Source organism: Eschrichtius robustus, chromosome 12 (assembly GCF_028021215.1).
Source record: "Eschrichtius robustus isolate mEscRob2 chromosome 12, mEscRob2.pri, whole genome shotgun sequence".
In the NCBI taxonomy this organism is placed as follows: Eukaryota; Metazoa; Chordata; class Mammalia; order Artiodactyla; family Eschrichtiidae; genus Eschrichtius; species Eschrichtius robustus.
Window position 1 is genome coordinate 52,365,911 of NC_090835.1, and position 21,000 is coordinate 52,386,910.

A 21,000-nucleotide genomic window follows, 5' to 3' on the forward strand; every position below is an offset into this window, starting at 1 on the left:
TTTTTTTAGATTCCATATATATGTGTTAGCATATGGTACTTGTTTTCCTCTTTCTGACTTATTTCACTCTGTATGACAGTCTCTAGGTCCATCCACCTCACTACAAATAACTCAATTTCGTTTCTTTTTATGGCTGAGTAATATTCCACTGTATATATGTGCCACATCTTCTTTATCCATTCATCTGTCGATGGACACTTAGGTTGCTTCCATGTCCTGGCTATTGTAAATAGTACACACGTATCTTACTGGTTCTGTTTTTCTGGAGAATCCTGACTAATACAGATTGGATCCATTATCTTCATTTTTCAAATAAAGAAATTAAATGGTTAAATTGCCAAGGTTACACTTTAGTGAGTAGTAGAATTGGGGTTTATAACAGGTTTAACTGACTCTAAAAGCTGTATGTTCTGCACAATTACCACCTCCACAAGGGAGAAAACATTGAAAAGGCCATTTTGTTTCATTTTTAATACTTATTATCCTCACTTTATAAAACAGCAATCTTGACACTGAACTCTAAGCACTAAGAATTCACTAGGACACATCAAACCACAGTATCACAGAAGCAGGGCTCACACATATTATATCTGGCTAATAACTTAATTAAGTTGAAAATCCAAACTCTGATATTGCTGGCGACTTTATCTATGCTTTCTTGAGTCTTATCTAAGTTAATAATTAGTTTTTGAACCAAAACTCCAGACACCTATAAAATAAATTTCTGTCAGTGGGAGGAAAAACATTATGACTTGGAAATCCAAGATAAATATTTAAGTACTAAATAAAACAGCAAAAACAACTCCACACCAATGTCTACAAATAGAGCACACCATCTATTTTCTCCATTTCAAGTTAGTCACGTTTATAAAAACTTCCTATTCTTCCTTTTTTGGAGTAAAAGTTTTTGTACTGGAATAAAAAAATTACATTCAGAATTTTCTGTTCCACTGTTTCCAACTTAGAGAAGAAAATGAGTAAATCCTTTTCAAATGCAAATGACACTGTGTAACATCTATTAGATAGTATGTTGTAGGTATGCATTTTAGAAGGAAGGGCTTTACAGAAAAATAAGGCCTAATGGAGAGACCCTTGGACTTATGAGTTTTAGATAACATACTACTTGGTTATTTCTCATTTTTGGCCTCACAGAATCTTTAATGACCATGAAGACTAACAACAAAATGTTCAACTTTTAAAGGCATGGAAAATGCCTACACATCAGGGAAACCACACTTACTTAGGAAAGAGTGATGCTCAAGGAGAGGCCCAATGCACATTAGTCACCTGCATGTGCTATTCTGTCTTTTCTTTGAAATTCAAGTCATGAAACCCACTGTTCAAGGTACCTACTCTCTCTTCTTACTAGGTGAGTGACCTCAGGTAAGTTACTCAAACTTTTTGTGCCTCAGTTTCTTCAACATGGTGTTTCTGGGAGGATTAAATTAATTAATATACAAAAAGTGCTCAGAAGAGTGCCCGGCACACAGTAAATACTCTTAGTCTTGATCCTTGGCACCTTCTCTCTTCTCTCAACAGATCCATAAATCACCACTTTCGTCCCAAAGAAATGAATTTGAGACCATGAGTTTATCCATGGGATGCTTCCCAGTATAAGCCTCCAGAGGGTCCTGTTAGTGTCTACGGGAGGCCCCACACTTGGTTCAGAATCCAACCTGGATTCAAAGTGGTAGCCCAAAGGGGGAACTAAATAGTATTAGACTATATTTTTCACATGTAGTTCTCTACATAACTGGTAAACCATAAACTGGTCTGTCGTTGGTGGAAGTACTCAAGTACTTCTGCAATGTGTTTATATAGCTGTAGTCAGCAGTCAGCTAAAATTATGAGATCAAATAATGCACAAGGTAATGATATTTACTTGAAATAGTTTTTTTTTTTTTTTTGACCACACCGCACTGCGCAGCTTGCAGGATCTTAGCTCCCCGACCAGGGATCAAACCCGCATGGAGTCTTAACCACTGGACTGCCAGGGAAGTCCTGAAATAGTATTTTTTAATATCTGAATTTAAAAGTTGTTTATGTGCATTCCAAAAAGCTGTAGTTTGGAAAAATCATCAAAGAAAACTGAGGAGACAATAAAAAAAACCACAGAAAAAATTTTTTTACAAAATTTTTTTAAAACAATGACTCTTTGGCCAGAAGAAATGACCACAATTTTTGGAACTTAATGCTCTTCTCAACATCACTAAGTAACACAATGAACCATGAACTACAGATTATCAGTTTGAAGGGGAATTACATGTCAGCATGTTTGGGTAGGGCACTGTTGCAATCGTGAAGTCTGGAAAGTGCATTAAAGAATTCCTGATTCAGGGACCAGAGTCCAAGTCAGGAACTACAGCTTATCTTTCCAGGGAGCGTGAGAAGCCCTGAGGCCCCTGCCAGCTTCCAAGCTCAGAGCACAGTAACCTGAGCAGTGGGAAATGCTGTGCTCAGCCCCAGCGGTTTGAGATGGGACCAGAGCCTGGCAAGCAGCAAGTAACCTAGAGAAGGAGGTGAAGGGCCTCCACCACTGGCCATTAGTTCTTGTAGGTAACACCAGCTTAAGTGAGTCACAGGAAATTGTTTGGGCCCCTCTCACTGTTAAACACATTCATTTCCTTATCCATTAAAAAAGATACAAAGCATATACTTCAATAAAAACAAGTGATAAACATGCTACGTGGGTAACTGAATTAAAATACAATTCCACTATTGTAACTGAGTTGGCTAAACTAGAAATCAATAAGGTTTTACTAACATTGGGTAGATAATAAACTTCAACATCCCCAGACCCTTAAAACAGCACTCTCAACAATTACTATGTACAATGCTCTTTATTACTTCCCTGTTTCTTTTTGGTTATAAATTGGTATTTAATATTAAAGTTGTTTTAAAATAAACTCTTCTCATTTGATCTGGTTTACCACTCTTAAATGAGGATATTTACATATTTCCAAATAAATACACTAGAATCCTGGAATTATAAAGGCTCTAAAGATTACTTCACTTCTTCATTTTATAAATAATAAAACTGAGGCACTGAGAGAGTAAATGTCTTAAGTGGCTGAGCTGGATTTATATCTCATATCTCCAGCCTCATTCCTGAGTCCCTGCTTCTGCCATTTCTCCATTCTTGATGCTGAATTAGAATTCTCAATGGAGTTTTCAGATCAATAAATATGTCAAGAGTCTCCTAAGATTAAATCATTGAACCAGGTGTTAATGATACAGGTGTGAGGCTTTGAAAAGCTGAGTGGTAAAACTTAGATTATAAACATGATCAAGGGGGAAAAGTAAAAGTCTGTTACTGATAAAAGTAAAAAGTAAAATGCGAACAGAATTTTGGTCTTGAAGTATGCAAATATCTTCCAGGTTTTTTTCCTCTCTATTCCACCTTGGCACCTTAATATTAAATCTAAATGCAGCAAAATAAAAAAGCAGGAAAGAGTGAGCAGTTTACTTATCTTTTAAAGAAGTCTTTTGTCTAAAACAAGGTTAACTTACCTCTACATCTGTTTGAAAGTTAAAAAGGTCTATTCTTTGCCAGTTGCTTCCATCCAGGGCTAAGATATTCCAAGCCTGGGAGGTTGGGAGAGATAAGGGTGAAAAAGATACATTTATTGAGACTGTTAAAAGAAAGTCTTGATTCAACCTTTATATTTCCAAATGTTGATTCATGATAGACATTAAGCTGATCATCAAATGTGGAATTATGATAATTATGAATTGTGTTATGTTACATATAAAGCTGACATTTTAATTTTTAACTTGAACTCATCCTCATTCTAATAAAACTTGTATTTCTTGATTACAAATTTGGTTAATACTCTACCTTGGAAATCTGTGCACATCGGCACAAAGTTACTATATCCAAGAAGGAAAATATTCTAGGAAGGAAGGGAAAAAAAGCACAAAAATGAGATGGTGTTAACATTTTAGAATATTTATAACTTGAAAGGTAAAATCTAATGCGCCATATGGATATTCATAACTTTTTCAAGATTCCTCAATTCGTAATACACAAGTGCACTAAAATTGTTCATCACTACTATGACATATTAAATGTTTGCACATTCCAAAGCTGTTTTAGATGCACTACACAAATCCCCTCAAACCAGAATTCATTAAACTTTTATTTCCCTTGTTCTAAGTCATGGACACAGAACAGTAGATCATAACCTGTTCTATTCAAAGACCAATCTCTCGGGACTTCCCTGCTGGCGCAGTGGTTAAGACTCTGAGCTCCCAATGCAGGGGGCCTGGGTTCAATCCCTGGTCAGGGAACTAGATCCCACATGCATGCCGCAACTAAGAGTTCACATGCTACAACTAAGGAGCCGGTGAGCCGCAACTAAGGAGCCCACCTGCCACAACTAAGGAGCCCGCTGGCCGCAACTAAGACCCCGTGCAACCAAATAAATAAATAGATGAACACAGCATCAATCAGTGAGCTGTGGGAGACAACTTAAAAAAAAAGAAAAAAAAGACCAATCTCTCACCTCCCAGGCATTGAGCCTAGTGAGGGCTAAATCATTCTAATTCCTATGCCCCAACACACAGTGCAAACCCCACTTTTGGTGGTAGATGCACGAAACAGGCTCAGGTGCCTGAGCCTCAAATAACACGGCCAAGAAAAGCTCAACAATAAAACCCTTTCACTTTTTATCTATTTGTTCACAGGGCAGAAAGATGGAGCTCATTTCCTGAGCAAAAGCCAAGAAGCTACAGAAGATGGGAAAGATGGGGAAAAAGAAAAGCAGAGAGAAGCAAACAAAAGCTCAGTTGACACCAGTAGTCCCCCAGTGGAAGCAGTAGCTGCCAGCATGGCAGGGTCAGAGGGAGGTCCTGATATTCTGGTAGTGGAGATGAGTTGCTGATGATAGCACAGTGGCAAATAGCTGTGTGTGCCTCAGCGCTCCGCAGTCACAGCTGAAAACAAAGAGCAGCTTTCCTGAGAGACAAAGAGTGGATGGGGATGAGGTCAGGGACAACAATAGGGTCTCAATCCCCACAGTACCGGAAGGTAAATATGAGAGTCTGTGCCTGTGTGTGTGGAAGGCGAAATGGCAAACAGCCACCTAAAAAGTTCTCCAAAATTCTTCAAAGGTAACAATCAGCAGTGCGTGGAAAATCCATGGGCTTGGAGAAGATAGTAGATCCATAAAACACCAGAGCACTGCACCCTACTATAAAGCACCCACAGGCAGCACCATGGTGCCAGTGACAGTGTAGATACTGTTCTACAATATGGGCTCCAATCATTTTCTAGAGAAAAGAAAAGGCAGAAGCATAAGGGCTGCACTGATCTTAAAAGACTCAATGGAACTTTGTACATAGGAAAATGCTGACGGCTGAAAATGTGTACTTACATATATTAAACATATTTCAGGGTGTCTGCACATCTACATTGCTTCTGTGGTAACACATCTTGCCCTACCACCACAAATGTCTGTGTTCTGTGCCATACGACCATTCCACAATGAGCCACAACTGATCGTCAGCTCACGAAAAGACCAAGGACCAGATAGAGAAATGAGTATGGTACAGTAGAATCATATCACACACTGGCATTGGGATCTAAAGTACAAGCTGAAGGTAGAAAGGAGTTAACTAAGTTTCCCTTGAAAATCCCTCAAGAATGTACCACCTTGGAGACCAACATACTCTATCACCTCTCAGTAATAATAACAATACTGATAATCATAGTTAACACTGATTATGCACTTACATGTGCTAGCTGTCACTCTTTAATTGTCACAACAATGCCATGAGGTGCTATTACGATCTCCATTTTACAGATAGGAACACTGGGCACCTGCCAAGGCCACACAGATAGGAAGAGCAGAGCCAGAATTTGAACCCAGGTAGTCTGGCTTGAGAGCCCAAGCCCATGACCCTACACAAAGTGCCCTAGAAAGTTTAACACAGCTGTTGTTCCCTCAGGATTAGACTAGAATCTATTTCTGCAATTGCACAGCAGATGAAGCAGTCTGTGTTGAGTGAGCATGCTGTATGGAAAACATGTTTCTTTCCTTCTTCCTCCCTTTCTTTCTTGATATCATGTCTTTCTTTCTCTATGGCCAAGCTGCGTGGCTTGTGGGATCTTAGTTCCCTGATCAGGGATCGAACCCAAGCCCTCGGCAGTGAAAGCACGGAGTCTTAACCACTGGACCTCCAGGGAATTCCCAAAACATGTCTCTTTAAACACTAGAATCACACTAACTCAAACAAGATGCTCACACACTTGGACACAAGTGAGAATCAAGTGAGAATCAACAGATGGAACACAAGTTTACATTTCTCATCTCATGCTTACTACCCAACGTTATGATTACTGAATGAAAAAGTAGATTGCCTTCATTATTTACATTATCCCACACACACACACACACACACACAGATACTTGAATGTGCACAAGTTAAATAGGCATGATAAGGGACTTGCCTGGTGGTCCAGTGGTTAAGACTCTGCACTCCCAATGCAGGGGGCCCGGCTCTGATCCCTGGTCAGGGAACTAGATCCCACATGCATGCCGCAACTAAGAGTTCGCATACCACAACTAAGGAGCCCACCTGCCACAACTAAGACACAGCACAACCAAATAAATAAATTTAAAAAAATTTTTTAAATAGGCGTGATAAGATTCCAAACTGCCAAACTAAGCCAAATTCCCAAATCATGTTCCAATGAATAAAATAAGCACCCTGAATGACAGAGCCTGGAACATTGGCAATAGAAACAGAGATAGCTAAAGGAATAAGAGTAGTCAGAAATCAGGTTCTGGCCCTTCCAAAACTTTTTTTTTTTTTTTTTTTCCTGGAAATTGCTTCCTACCTCAAATGTGTTAACTTCACCCTTCATTAGAAAAGCACTAAAACTGCAACTTGGTTATAAATAAATACACACAGGGGTATATAGGAATGGATGTACTTCTGGACTTTGTATTCTGCTTCACTGGTCTGTCTGCCTCTGTGCCAATAAGACCCTGTTTTAATCATGAAGATTTAAGCTCTTGATATCTGGTAACGTTAAGCCCAACTTTTTCTTTTGTTAAAAATATTTATTTATTTACTTACTTACTTATTTATTTAGGCTGCCCTGGGTCTTAGTTGCGGCTCGTGGGATCTTCACTGCAGCATGTTTAGTTGCGGCATGCAGACTTCTTAGTTGTGGCATGAGGACTTCTTAGTTGTGGCATGTGGACTTCTTAGTTGCAGCATGCGTATGGGATCTAGTTCCCTGACCAGGGATCAAACCTGGGCCCCCTGCGTTGGACCACCAGGGAAGTCCCCAACTTTGTTTTTATTCATCAAAATTACCTTGGTTATTCTCGGTTACTCTTTTTTTTTTTTTTTAATTTCCACTTATGTTTTAGGATCAGCATATCAATTTCCACAAGAAAACTTTATAAAATTTTATTGGAATTATGTTGAATTTATAGAAACTTTGGGGAGAATTGAGATCTTGACAATATTAAGTCTTCCAACCCAGAAACATGATATACTCCATTATTTATTTAGGACTTCTTTAATTTCTCACAGTAATTTTTGTAGTTTTCCACATAGATGTTTTGTTCATTTTTAGATTTTTCCCCCTGGTTATTTGATGATGTTACTATTAAAATGGAATTTTTTAAATGTCATTTTCTAATTGTTGCTAGTATATATAGTTAACTTTCACATACTACATCTTGCATACAGAAACATTTCCAAGTTCATTTATATATTCTAGTGATTTTCTATAAACAAAATCAATACATTTGAGAATAATGACAATTTTCTTTCTTCCTTTCCAATAATTATACTTTTTATTCTTTTTCTTGCCTTACTGAAGTGGCTGTGATCTTCTCTAGTACCAATAATTGTAATGAAAGACATCTTTTTCTCTTTCCCATCTCAGAAAAAGCTGTCACTCTTTAATCACTGATTACAATGTTTACTATAGGGCTTTCCCCCTGCCTTTTTAATTTTCTAAAGTTACTTTGTTACACGCTATAAAATACCTCAGCTTTGCACATGCATGGTTTTAACAACATCTCTTTAACATTTGCTTATTTCCCCTTTTAAAAACATATTAAATATAAGAACAGATAGTACATAGAGTTCCCATATATTACTGCCATTTTGAGAAACACATAACACACACACACAGTTTCCCCTATTATTAACATCCTGCATTAGTGTGGCACATTTGTTACAATTAATAAACTAAGATTGACACACTTATTAACTAAAATCCATAGTTTATGATAAGGTTCACTCTTTGTATTGTACTAGTCTATGGATTTGACAATATATCCACCATTATAGTATCATATAGAATAGTTTACCACCCTAAAAATCACCTGTGCTTCACCTGTTAATCCCTTCTATCCTCCTCATGAACCTCTGACAATGACTGTTTTTTTTTGGGTTTTTTTGGTTTTTATAAATTTATTTATTTTTGGCTGTGTTGGGTCTTTGTTGCTGCACACGGGCTTTCTCTAGTTGTGGTGAGCGGGGGCTACTCTGGTGCGGTGTGCAGGCTTCTCACTGCAGTGGCTTCTCTTGTTGCAGAGCACCGGCTCTAGGCACGCGGGCTTCAGTAGTTGTGGCACACAGGTTCAGTAGTTGTGGCTTGTGGGCTCTAGAGCGCAGGCTCAGTAGTTGCGGTGCACAGGCTTAGTTGCTCCGCGGCATGTGGGATCTTCCTGGACCAGGGATCAAACCCATGTCCCCTGCATTGGCAGGTGGATTCTTAACCACTGCGCCAACCAGGGAAGTCCCGACTGATCTTTTTAATGTCTCCATAGTTCTTCCTTTTCCAGAATGTCATATAACTGGAATCATAAGTATCATAAGTAGCTGTTCATATTAGCCTCCTTCACTATGCACATGCCTTTAAGGTTCCTCCATGTCTTTTAGTGGCATGATAGCTCATTACTTTCTATTGCTGAATGATATTCCACTACATGGATGTATCACTGTTTAATCATTCATTTATATGACAGCTTGGTTGCTTCCAGGTTTTGTTTTGTTTTTTTTAATTTTTATTTATTTATTTATTTATTTATGGCTGTGTTGGGTCTTCGTTTCTGTGCGAGGGCCTTCCCCAGTTGTGGCAAGTGGGGGCCACTCTTCATCGCGGTGCGCGGGCCTCTCATTATCGCGGCCTCTCTTGTTGCGGAGCACAGGCTCCAGACGCGCAGGCTCAGTAATTGTGGCTCACGTGCCTAGTTGCTCCGTGGCATGTGGGATCCTCCCAGACCAGGGCTCAAACCCGTGTCCCCTGCATTGACAGGCAGATTCTCAACCACTGCACCACCAGGGAAGCCCTGGTTGCTTCCAGTTTTGAGTGATTATGAATAATCTTGCTATAAACATTTGTATGCAGGTGAATATGTTTTCTACTCAGTTGGATAAATACCTAGGAGTGTTGAGTGCTAGATCATGTAAGTTTAGAAGCTGCAAAATTGTCTTCCAAAGTGGCTATACCATTTTGAATCACCAGCAATGAAAGTTCCTGTGCTCTGAATCTTGCCAACATTTGATATTGTTCAATTTTTAAATTTTAGCCATTCTAATACATGTACAGTGATATCTCATTGTTATTTTCATTTTCAATTCCCTAACGACATGATATCAAGCATCTTTTCATATGCTCATTGCCATCTGTATATGTTCTTTGGTGAAGTGTCTATTACGACCTTTTGCCCATTTTTTAAATTGGTCTGTTTTCTTGTTGGATTTTAACTGTTCTTTGTATATTGTGGACATCCATCCTTTATCATACATGTCTTTGCAAATATTTTCTCCCAATCTGTGGCTTGGCTTTTCATTCTCTTAACAATGTCCTTCTCAGAGAAGAAGTTTTTAATTTTAATAAAGTCCAACTTATCAATTTTGTCTTTCATGGATCATGCTTTTGAGGTTTTATCTAAAACCTCACTGTCAAACCCAAGGTCACCTACATTTTCTCCTATGCTTTCTTATGAAAGTTTGATAGTTTGGGATTTTACATTTAGGCCTATGATCCATTTTGAGTCAATTTTTGAGAAAGGTGTAAGGTCTATGTTTACATTCTGTTTTTGCATATAAATGTCCAATTGTTCCAATGCCATTTGTTGAAAAAATATATATTTTCTCCATTAAATTGCTTTTTCTCCTTTGTCAAAGATCAGCTGACTTTGTGTGGCTCTATTTTTGAGCTCTCTATTCTGTTCCATTGAGCTGTCTATTCTTTTGCCAACACCACACTGTCTTGATTTCTTTTTTTTTTTTTTAAGATTTATTTATTTATTTGGCTGCACTGGGTATTCGTTGCTGCATGCAGGCTTTCTCTAGTTGCAGCGAGCGGGGGCTACTCTTCATTGCGGTGTGTGGGCTTCTCATTGCGGTGGTTTCTCTTATTGAGGAGCACAGGCTCTAGGCACGCGGGCTTCAGTAGTTGTGACACATGGGCTCAATAGTTGTGGCTTGTGGGCTCCAGAACACAGGCTCAGTAGTTGCGGTGCAAGGGCTTAGTTGCTCCATGGCATGTGGGATCTTCCCGGACCAGGGATCGAACCCATATACCCTGCAGTGGCAGGCGGATTCTTAACCACTGCCACCAGGGAAGTCCCTGTCTTGTTCTCTAAAACTCTAAACTAAGTCTTCATAGGTCAGTAGTGTCAGTCCTCCAACTTTGTTCTTCTTCAGTAACGCACTGGCCTTTCAGTCTTTTGCCTTTCTATACAAACTTTAAAATAGACTCGTCAATATCCACAAAATAACTCAGTGGTATTTTTTATCAGCATTGTGTTGACTCCATAGATCAACTTGGGAAGAATTAACATTTTAACAATATTGAGTCTTCTTACCCATGAATGTGTAACATCTCTTCACTTATTTAGACCTTCTTTGATTTCTTTCACTGGAGCTGGAGTTTTCATCATATAGATCTTTTGCTAGATTTATACCTAAGTATTTCATTTTTTGAGGCTAATGTAAATGGTATTGTTTTTTATTTTAACTTCCAGTTGTTCACTGCTGGTGAACAATACCAGAAATGGCAATAGGAAAGCAATTACCTTCTGCCTATTAACCTTGTATCCTGCAACGTTATATAACTGCTTATTAATTACAGGAATATTTTGTCAATTCTTTTGGATTTTCTACATACACAATCGTGTAATCTACAAACAAAACCAATGTATACCTTCCCAATGTATATGTCTTCTTTTCTTTTCTTACTTAATTGTATTAGGTAGTACTTCAGCAGTACTGTGATGAATAGGAGTAGTAAGAGGGGACATCATTTTCTGGTTCCTGATCTTGGGGATAAAGCAACCAGTTTCTCACCGTTAAGTACACTGTTAGCCTTAGGGGTTTTTTTGTAGATATTCTTGATCAAGTTGAGGAAGTTCCCCTCTATTTTTGGTTTGATGAGACTTTTAATCATGAATGAGTGTTAAAATTTGCCAAATACTTTTTCTGCATCTACTAATATGACCATATGATTTTTTTCTTTGTTAGATCATTGATGTGACTGATTATGTTGATTTTTGAATGTTGAGGCATCCTTGCATGCATGAAATAAATCCCACTTGGTTATAGTGTATAATTCTTTTTATACATTGTTCAATCTGATTTGCTAACTTTTTTTGAAGACTTCTGCATCTATGTTCATGAGAGATATTGTTCTGTACTTTTCCTTTCTATAATGTCTTTTTCTGGTTTTGGTATTAGGGTAATGCTAGCTTCACAAAATAAGTTAGGAATTATTCTGCTTCTATTTTCTGGATGACAACGTAGAGAATTAGTATCATTTCTTTCTTATGTTTGGTAGCATTCACCAATTAAATCATCTGGGTCTGATGTAGTAATTACATATATGTAATTGTGTCTGAAATGTCTGAGAGTACGTTGTAGACACGATGTTCATTTACCCCTAAAATACTCAAGTACTTCCTAAAAACAAGGACGTTCTTTTTCAGAAACACAGTACAATTAACAAAACAAGGAAAACTAACACTGACACAATACTATAATCTATAGATCTTATTCAAAATCTGTCAACTGTCCCATTAATGGTCCTTAAAACAAAAGAAAAACTTTTTTTTCTGGCCCAGGATCACATATTGCATTTATTTGCCACGTCTCTTTAGTCTCTTCTAATCTAAAACATTTTTTCAGTCTTTATCTTTCATGACTTTGCTACTTTTGAAGCATATAGCCAGTTACTCTGTAGAATGTTCTGCCATGTGTCTAATATTTCCTCATGATTAGACTCAGGTTATAATTTTTGTCAGGAATGCCACAGAAATGACATTGTGCTCTTCTTGTGCATCACATCAGGAGGCATATGGTGGACATTTGTCCTATTAGTGGTGATGCCAACTTTGATCACTTGGTTAAGATGATTTCTGCTGCAGTGCCCCATTATAAAGTTACATTTTTTCCCTCTGCAATTAATATATATCTTGTGGGAGATTAGTTGAAACTATGAAAACGTTTTGTTTCTCAAATGTCATACCTTCACATATCTCATTATTTCGAAAACTGGTAAATAAAGGAAAAGAATGTCAAGCGTTTATCCTGCCTTTCTTCTATATAAACTGTAGCACTGTGTAATCAAACAGAAGTGAAGTAATTCTTTATAAAAGCATTCCATATCATACGATATCGTTTATACATGGAATCTAAAAAGAAGGGTACAAATGAACTTATTTACAAAACAGAAGTACAGTCATGGATGTAGAAAACAAACATGGTTACCAGGGGATAAGGGGCGTAGGGATAATTTGGGAGATTGGGATTGACATATACGCACTACTATAAATAAAATAGGTAACTAATAAAAACCTGTTGTATACCACAGGGAACTCTACTCAATACTCTGTAATGGCCTATATGGGAAAAGAATCTTAAAAAAAAAAAAGAGTGGATATATAACTGATTCACTATGCTATACACCTGAAACTAACAACACTGTAAATCAACTATACTCCAATAAAAATTTTTTTAAAAGCATTCCAACTAATAAATGAAGAAAAAGAATCAGAATAACATCATTTTGCAGCCCCAATAAGTTAATGATCTAGGCAATAAGCATACATAGATGCCAGCACAAAAAAAGGAAACCAAACATTGTGTAACTCCTAATAAAAGAACACACCACCACATAGTCTTACTAAAGGGATAGAACCGGAGTCTGATCAAACCTCTGGATCCAGCTATCAATTTCCAAGAAATACAGATAAAGGAAACATGCTGAAAGTGCACCATGAGGCTGCAATTAGCAAAACCCAGACTGTGGGAACTTCCACAATACATATCAAATAACCCAAGTTCTTCAACAGATAAAACGTGTAGAACAGAAAGAGATGGACAGGAGACCTGCTGATTATCAGAGACTTAAAGATTTATTAAATGAGCAAGACTAGCTGTTTTTTCCAACTGGAGCCCAGCAGGATGACTCCCGCAAAGAAGGGTGGCAAGAAGAAGGAGGGCTGGTCTGCCATCAATGAGGTGGTGACCACAGAATACACTATCAACATTCATAAGCACATCCATGGAGTGGGTTTCAAGAAGCGTGCCCCTCAGGCACTCAAAGAAATCCAGAAATTTGCCATGAAGGAGATGGAAACGCCAGATGTACGCATTGACACCAGGCTCAACAAAGCTGTCTGGACCGAAGGAATAAGGACTGTCCCATACCGTATCTGTATGCGGTTGTCCAGAAAAATGTAATGAAGATGAAGATTCACCAAACAAGCTCTATATGTTGGTTACCTATGTACTTGTCACCATTTTCAAAAGTCTACAGACAGTTGATATGGATGAGAACTAACAGCTGATTGCCAAATAAAGTTATAGAACCACCAAAAAAAAAAAAAAATGGGCGAGACTAAACTGTAATGACTAGGGATGCACATATGGATGATAGATCTATAAAGAAATGAAAATACAGTGATAGCTATAAAAGTCAAGAAAGTGTTACTTCTGGAGAGGGAAGCAGTTATCATTTGGATGAGAAATGGAGGTGCTTCTCTGGTGACTGGCAAAGTTTTATTTATTGACCTAAGTGATGGCTAGGGTATTTGTCTAATATTTGTGTTTTGTGTGGTTCTCCAACTATATATTATACTTCATAATAAAAACATTTTTAAGAAAAAAATATTTCAAAGAAGCAATAATGGAAATTGATAAATACTTGAAACTGAATAGTAAAAACAAACACTAAACTTCAAAACTTGTGAAATTCAACAGAAGTAGAGCTTTGAGACTATCGCTCAAAGAACTTATCTATTGGTAGATGAGGGAGCTGAAAAATTACGAGCTAAATGTCCAACTTAGGTAAGCTAAAGAAAACACAGTTAACCCAAAGAAAGACAAAGAATGGGATTTAAAAAGCTAGGGGGCTTCCCTGGTGGCGCAGTGGTTGGGAGTCCGCCTGCTAATGCAGGGGACACGGGTTTGAGCCCTGGTCTGGGAAGATCCCACATAAATAAATAAATAAAATAAATAACTAAAGAAAACAAAACAAAACAAAAAAGCTAGGAGTGGAAATTGTTAAAAAAGAAAACAAAGAAAAAAATAGAAAATAATAAAACCAATGTCATCAAGAAGACAAGAAGATGTAGAGAAAAGGGAACGCTTGTACACTGTTGGTGGGAATGTAAATTAGTTCAGCTACTACAGAAAACAATATGAATGTTCCTGAAAAAATTTAAAATAGAATTACCATATGATTCAGCAATTCCACTTCTGGGTATATGAAATAAAAACACGATATTGAAGAGATATATGGCCTCCCATGTTTATTGCAGCATCATTTACAAGAGCCAAGATATGGAAACAACCTAAGTGCCTGTCAACCGATTAACAGATAAAGATGTGGTAATACTTACAATGAAATATTACTCAGCCATGAGAAAGAAGAAAATTCTGCCCTTTGTGACAACATGGATGGATTCTGAGGACATTATGCCAAGTAAGATATGTCAGAGAAAGACAAATACTGTACGATATCACTTATATGTGGACCTAAAAGAAAGACAAACTCATAAAAACAGAGTAAAATGGTGGTTACCAGGGTCTGGGGGGAGGGGGAATAGTAGAGATGTTGTTAAGGATACGAACTTGCAACTAGTAGATACGTAAGTCCTAGAGATCTAATAAACAGTATAGTGATTACAGACAACAATACTGTAGTATTAAGACCAAACATGCTAGGAGACTAGATCTTAATTATTCCCATCACAAAAAATAAATGATAATTATGTGGTGTTCGTAGGTAGCTAACACTACAATGGCAATCATATTACAATATATAAATGTACCAAATCAACACGTTGTACACCTTAGATTTATACAATGTTATATGTCGAATACATATTTTTTTAAAACTGTTACCACCTTTGGAAACACTGGCTTTATCAAGAGCTGTAAAAATGTTCTCCTCCTTTGATCCAGTAATTCCTCTTCAGGAAGTTATCATAAAGAAATAATTCAACAAAACAAAAAATTTTAAGTGATTATTTCAGCATTATCTAAAATTTTTAAAAAGCAACAAAAAGGTTAAGTAAATCATGACTTATAAACTCCATGGACTATTAAGCAGCCATGGAAGTGGTAATTATGAAAAGTATGTGGTAATAGGGGAGAGTAATCATTAAATGTTAGGTAGGAAAAAGCTCAGAGGAAAATGCTACGTTCCATGCACTTCCAACTAAGCACAAATAAATACGTATATGGACCAAGAGAAGAAGGAAACTAAACTGTGCAAGATTTCCCGAATACAGCATGATTTTTTGCAAGCTGTTTCCTCTGCCTTGAATGTTTTCACACACACAGACATACATATGCACACACACACACATAAGTATACATTGAGATACATTCCCATATACAAATAAACATGCCCAATACACATACTCCCATACACACATATATACTAATGTACACAATGTTCTGGGCATAAAAACAGATACATAGATCCATGAAACATAATAAAGAGCCCAGGAACAAACCCACACATATATGGTCAATTAATTTATGACAAAGGAGCCAAGACATACAACGGGGAAAGAGCAGTCTCTTCAATAAATGGTGCTGGGAAAACTGGACAGCCATATGTGAAAGAATGAAACTGGACTCCTGTCTTACAACCACAAAAATTAACTTAAAATGGATGAAAAGACTTGAATGTAAGACCTGAAACCATAGAAGTCCTAGAAGAAAACATAGAGGGTAAGCTTCTTGACCTAAGTCTTGGAGATGATTTTTTGGATTTGACACCAAAAGCAAAGGCAACAAAAGCAAAAATAAACAAGTGGGACTACATCAAACTAAAAAGCTTCTGCACAGCAAAGGAAACCATCAACAAAATGAAAAGGCAACCTACTGACTGGGAGAAAATATTTGCAAACCATATATCTGATGAGTTAATACCCAAAATCTATAAAGAACTCATACCACTCAATAGCAAAAAAAAAATTCAATTAAAAAATGGGCAGAGGATCTAAATAGACATTTTTCCAAAGAAGACACACAAATGGCCAAGAGGTACATGAAATATGCTCAACAACACTAATCATCAGGGAAATGAAAATCAAAACCACAGTGAGATATCACCTCTCACCTACTGGAACTGCTACTATCAAAAAGACAAGAAATGAGTATTGGCGAGGATGTGGAGACAAAGGAACCCTTGGGTACTATTAGTGGGAATATAAATTGGTGCAGCCACTATGGAGAACAGTATGGCAGTTCCTCAAAAATTTAAAAATAGAACTACCATATGATCCAGCAATTCCACTTGTGGGTATTTATATGAAGAAAATGAAAACATAACCCAAAAGGTACACACTGTCATGTTCACTGTAGCATTATTTACAACAGCCAAGATATGGAAGCAACCTAAGTGTCTATCAATGGATGAATGGATTAAAAAATGTGAGATACAGATATATATATGAAAATTATTCAGCCATAAAAAAGAATGAAATCTTGCCATTTGTGACAACACAGATGGACCTCAAGGGTATTATGCTGAGTGAAATAAGTCACACAGAAAGAGACAAATACCATATGATCTCACTTATATGTGGAATCTACATATGTGGAATAAAACAAAACTGAGCTCATAGATACAGAGAACAGATCTGTGGTTGCCAGAGGTGGTGGGAGGGTGGGCAAAATGGGTGAAGGGGGTCAAAAGGTACAAACCTCCAGTTATAACATGAATAAGTCATGGGGATGTAACATACAGCATGGTGATTATAGGTAATAACACTGTACTGCATATTTGAAAGCTGCTAAGGGAGTAAATCTTAAAAGTTCTCCTCACAAGAAAAAAAGCTCTGTAACTATGTACGGTGACAGATGTTAACTAGACTTATCGTGGTGATCATTGCACAGTATGTACAAATATCAAATCATTATATCATACACCTATGTCAATTATATATATATATATAAAATCTCAATTTTTTAAAAAAAAGATTAGATTTACTGTGTTATGCAACATAAAATCCAGGACAAACACAAGAAATTATAACATGTTTAAAGAACCTATATACACACTCGAGAGGGAGAGAACATGGCCCTAAACATAGGGAAAGCCTTAGGTCGAACTAGGTAAAAGAAGGGGTAAGCAAAAGATTAGCACTTTCTCTATAAATAACAAATGCTGCAGAGGGTGTGGAGAAAAGGGAACCCTCCTACACTGTTGGTGGGAATGCAAGTTGGTGAAGCTACTATGGAGAACAGTATGGAGGTTCCTCAGAAAACTAAATACAGAATTACCATATGATCTAGCAATCCCACTCCTGGGCATATATCCAGACAAAACTACAATTCAAAAAGATACATGTACCCCTATGTTCATAGCAGCACTATTCACAATTGCCAAGACATGGAAACAACCTAAGTGCTCATCAACAAATGAATGGATAAAGAAGATGTAGTACATATATATAATGGAATATTACTCAGCCATAAAAAAGGATGAAATAATGCCATTTGCAACAACACGGATGCAACTAGAGATTATCATACTAAGTGAAGTAAGTCAGAAAGAGAAAGCCAAATACCATATGATGTCACATAAGTGGAGTCTAAAATATGACACAAATGAACCTATCTATGAAACAGAAACAGAATCAGGGACAGAGAGAACAGACTTGTGGTTGCCAAGGGGGAGGGGAGGGATGGCGTGGGAGTTTGGGGTTAGCAGATGCAAACTATTATATATAGAATGGATAAACAACAAGGTCCTACTGTATAGCACAGGGAACTATATTCAATACCCTGTGATAAACCATAATGGAAAAGAATATGAAAAAGAATGTACACATATGCATAACTGAATCACTTTGCTGTACAGCAGTAATTAACACATTGTAATTCAACTACACTTCAATAAAAAATAAATTTAAAAAAAAGATTGGCACTTTCAAGAAGGAGAGTGAACATGGGAGACAACAAATTAGAGAATGACATTTTCAGGGACTGGAAGTAACTCAGAGTTGCCAGACTTACAAGGAAGTTGGAAAAGAGTGAGAGATGAGATAGAGTAAGAGATAATAAGTGGACAGTTCTGGGAGAATAATTTAAGTCATAACAATTTACGCCGACTTTACACTAAAGGCAACAGGCAAGGTTTTAAGGAGGAGAGAAGCAAAATTAGTAAGATAAAAAAGAAATTAAAAAATAGAAAATTGCAATAATAATCACAGTGAATAGAATACTTGTTTTAATCATTAAAACCCCAAATTATCCTCTTATAAAGATTACTAAATGGAGACACTATTTGAAAACACTGGATGAAAAGATGTAGATGATACAGTAGTACTAAAAACAAGAAAGGGAAAGAAAACAACTCCTACAAACCAGTAACAACCCAATAAGCAAAAAATATATACAAGCATCTCACAGAAGAGGAAATACATGTGACTGATAAATATACAAATAGATGCTCAACATTACTACAATTCAGGGAAATTCAAATCAAGAGCACAATGAGATGCTATTCTATACTTAAGACATGTAAAAACACTAAATTTTTGAAAGGAACAACTCAACTGAGTCTCTTAGCCATTGTTCGTATGAACGCAAATTGATAAGACCACTTTGGAAAAACAAGATTACTATATGAAGTTAAATACTTGTACAGTCTATGACCCCCAGCAATTCCACTCGCAGCGAGTGGAATTTCATACATTTATTGGCCATTTGTATTTCTCCCTTTGTTCAGACCCTCTTCAAACTTTTTCTAAGAGCTAATCCACCTCATTCTTAATAATTTTTAAGAACTGATGTATGTGTGTATGTGTGTGTGTGTGTGTGTGTGTGTGTATGCTGAAGAAGATAGCCTGTGCTTATAATGTGTATTCGAATCATTTCACCTACCACTATGCTGTTTATCTTTGGTATGGTATATTTTGCCATATTTTACTATTCAAAGAATCAAACTTCCCAATCTTTTCCGTTTTAACTACTGAATTCACAGCTTTTAAATTAACAGGTCTCTAATATAACCCTCCAGGGATAAAGCTCTGGAGTAGAATGTACTAGTTCTATCCTTCCTATCTGTGGAGCTCTACTGGTGTTTCATGCCACCTGAGTGTAGATTTAAAAATCCAAAGGCATCATCAGAGTTCTAATGTATAAGCATAACCCCAACCGAGACTAAGGAAGATTTGCCTCTGCCATGATTTGGACTTAGATGTCAACCCTAAAATAGTACATAATAGTATACAGAGGAAGGGCCTTTAAGCTTCTGCATCTGATTTCAACACACATTAATTTGGTCCTGTATTGCCTCATGCAAGGTAAAAAATAAATAAATAAATAAATAACAACAATAAAAATGAACAAACCAAAAAAACCTCTTTAACAAAAAAGAAAAATCTGCATAGATGTTTAAACATGAATTCATAATATGTACCCCCAAAAGATCATCTTACCTGTTAGGCTGCCTTGGAATATATATAAGGCATCACAGGCAGCAGGAGGTGTAGGTACCAGTCCTTGAAAAAGTCCATGGAGTGCTGCAACCAACCAGCAGGCAAGAACACCCACTCAGAAAAAATCTATGAGTTTTTTTTTTCATCTGATCATCTTATTGCTAGTTTTAAGACTACCCAATATTATTAATTCACAGATCCCTTCTGTTACCCATTTCTAGTTTGTACTTAACAAGCTTTTACATTTGCTTTTTCTATCCTGCTTTCACTTATAAAAGATATTCAAGGGCTTCCCTGGTGGCGCAGTGGTTGAGAATCTGCCTGCCAATGCAGGGCACACGGGTTCGAGCCCTGGTCTGGGAAGATCCCACATGCCGCGGAGCAACTAAGCCTGTGTGCCACAACTACTGAGCCTGCGCGTCTGGAGCCTGAGCTCCGCAACAAGAGAGGCCGCGATAGTGAGAGGCCCACGCACCGCGATGAAGAGTGGCCCCCGCTTGCCGCAACTAGAGAAAGCCCTCGCGCAGAAACGAAGACCCAACACGGCCAATAAATAAATAAAAATAAATTAAAAAAAAAAAAAGTAGCGATGGAGGGAATGTCGCAAAAAAAAAAAAAAAATCTTAAAAAAAAAATGATATTCGAGTTCTCCCTCTCTATCCTTCACTCTCACACAGTTCAACAAATAGCTTGTAATTTTACTGTCATTTTATAATTTTCCCTAGCAAACTAGTAAAACTGCCAAATTATAGGTAATTATGTAGTTGATTCCATTTGCCCAAAATGATTAGCCTCACCTCTCCTGTTTGAGGCAATCAAACCTTCCTTCATCAAGCCAACAAATATGATCAGGATTTAATTTTGTCATGGATCCACATACTTTTTTTTTTTTTCACTTTTTGGACATGCCGCACAGCATGTGGGATCTTAGTTCCCCAACCAGGGATAGAAACCGCACCCCTTGCATTGGAAGCTCGGAGTCTTAACCACTGGACCGCTGGGGAAGTCCCCACATGCATTTTTTTAAAAGGAAAGAAAATTATACAGATAACGGTGATTTAGT

At 37.3% G+C, this 21,000-nt stretch overlaps 1 protein-coding gene and 1 pseudogene across 5 annotated transcripts in view; one reads left to right on the forward strand and one right to left on the reverse strand.

Annotated features, from left to right (window-relative positions):
• Positions 1 to 21,000, reverse strand: part of FBXL2 (F-box and leucine rich repeat protein 2) — a 93,651-nt gene that overhangs the window by 50,744 nt on the left and 21,907 nt on the right. For 3 of the 5 annotated variants that reach the window (XM_068558549.1, XM_068558553.1, XM_068558552.1), the window contains exon 4: positions 3,511 to 3,585. In XM_068558549.1, coding sequence (XP_068414650.1) covers positions 3,511 to 3,585 — 75 coding nt within the window. Of the gene's footprint in view, positions 1 to 3,510; positions 3,586 to 3,838; positions 3,894 to 14,876; positions 14,945 to 21,000 lie in introns of those variants that run through there. The other 2 variants (XM_068558551.1, XM_068558550.1) reach the window with 2 other exon arrangements.
• Positions 13,438 to 13,816, forward strand: LOC137773638 (large ribosomal subunit protein eL31-like; annotated as a pseudogene).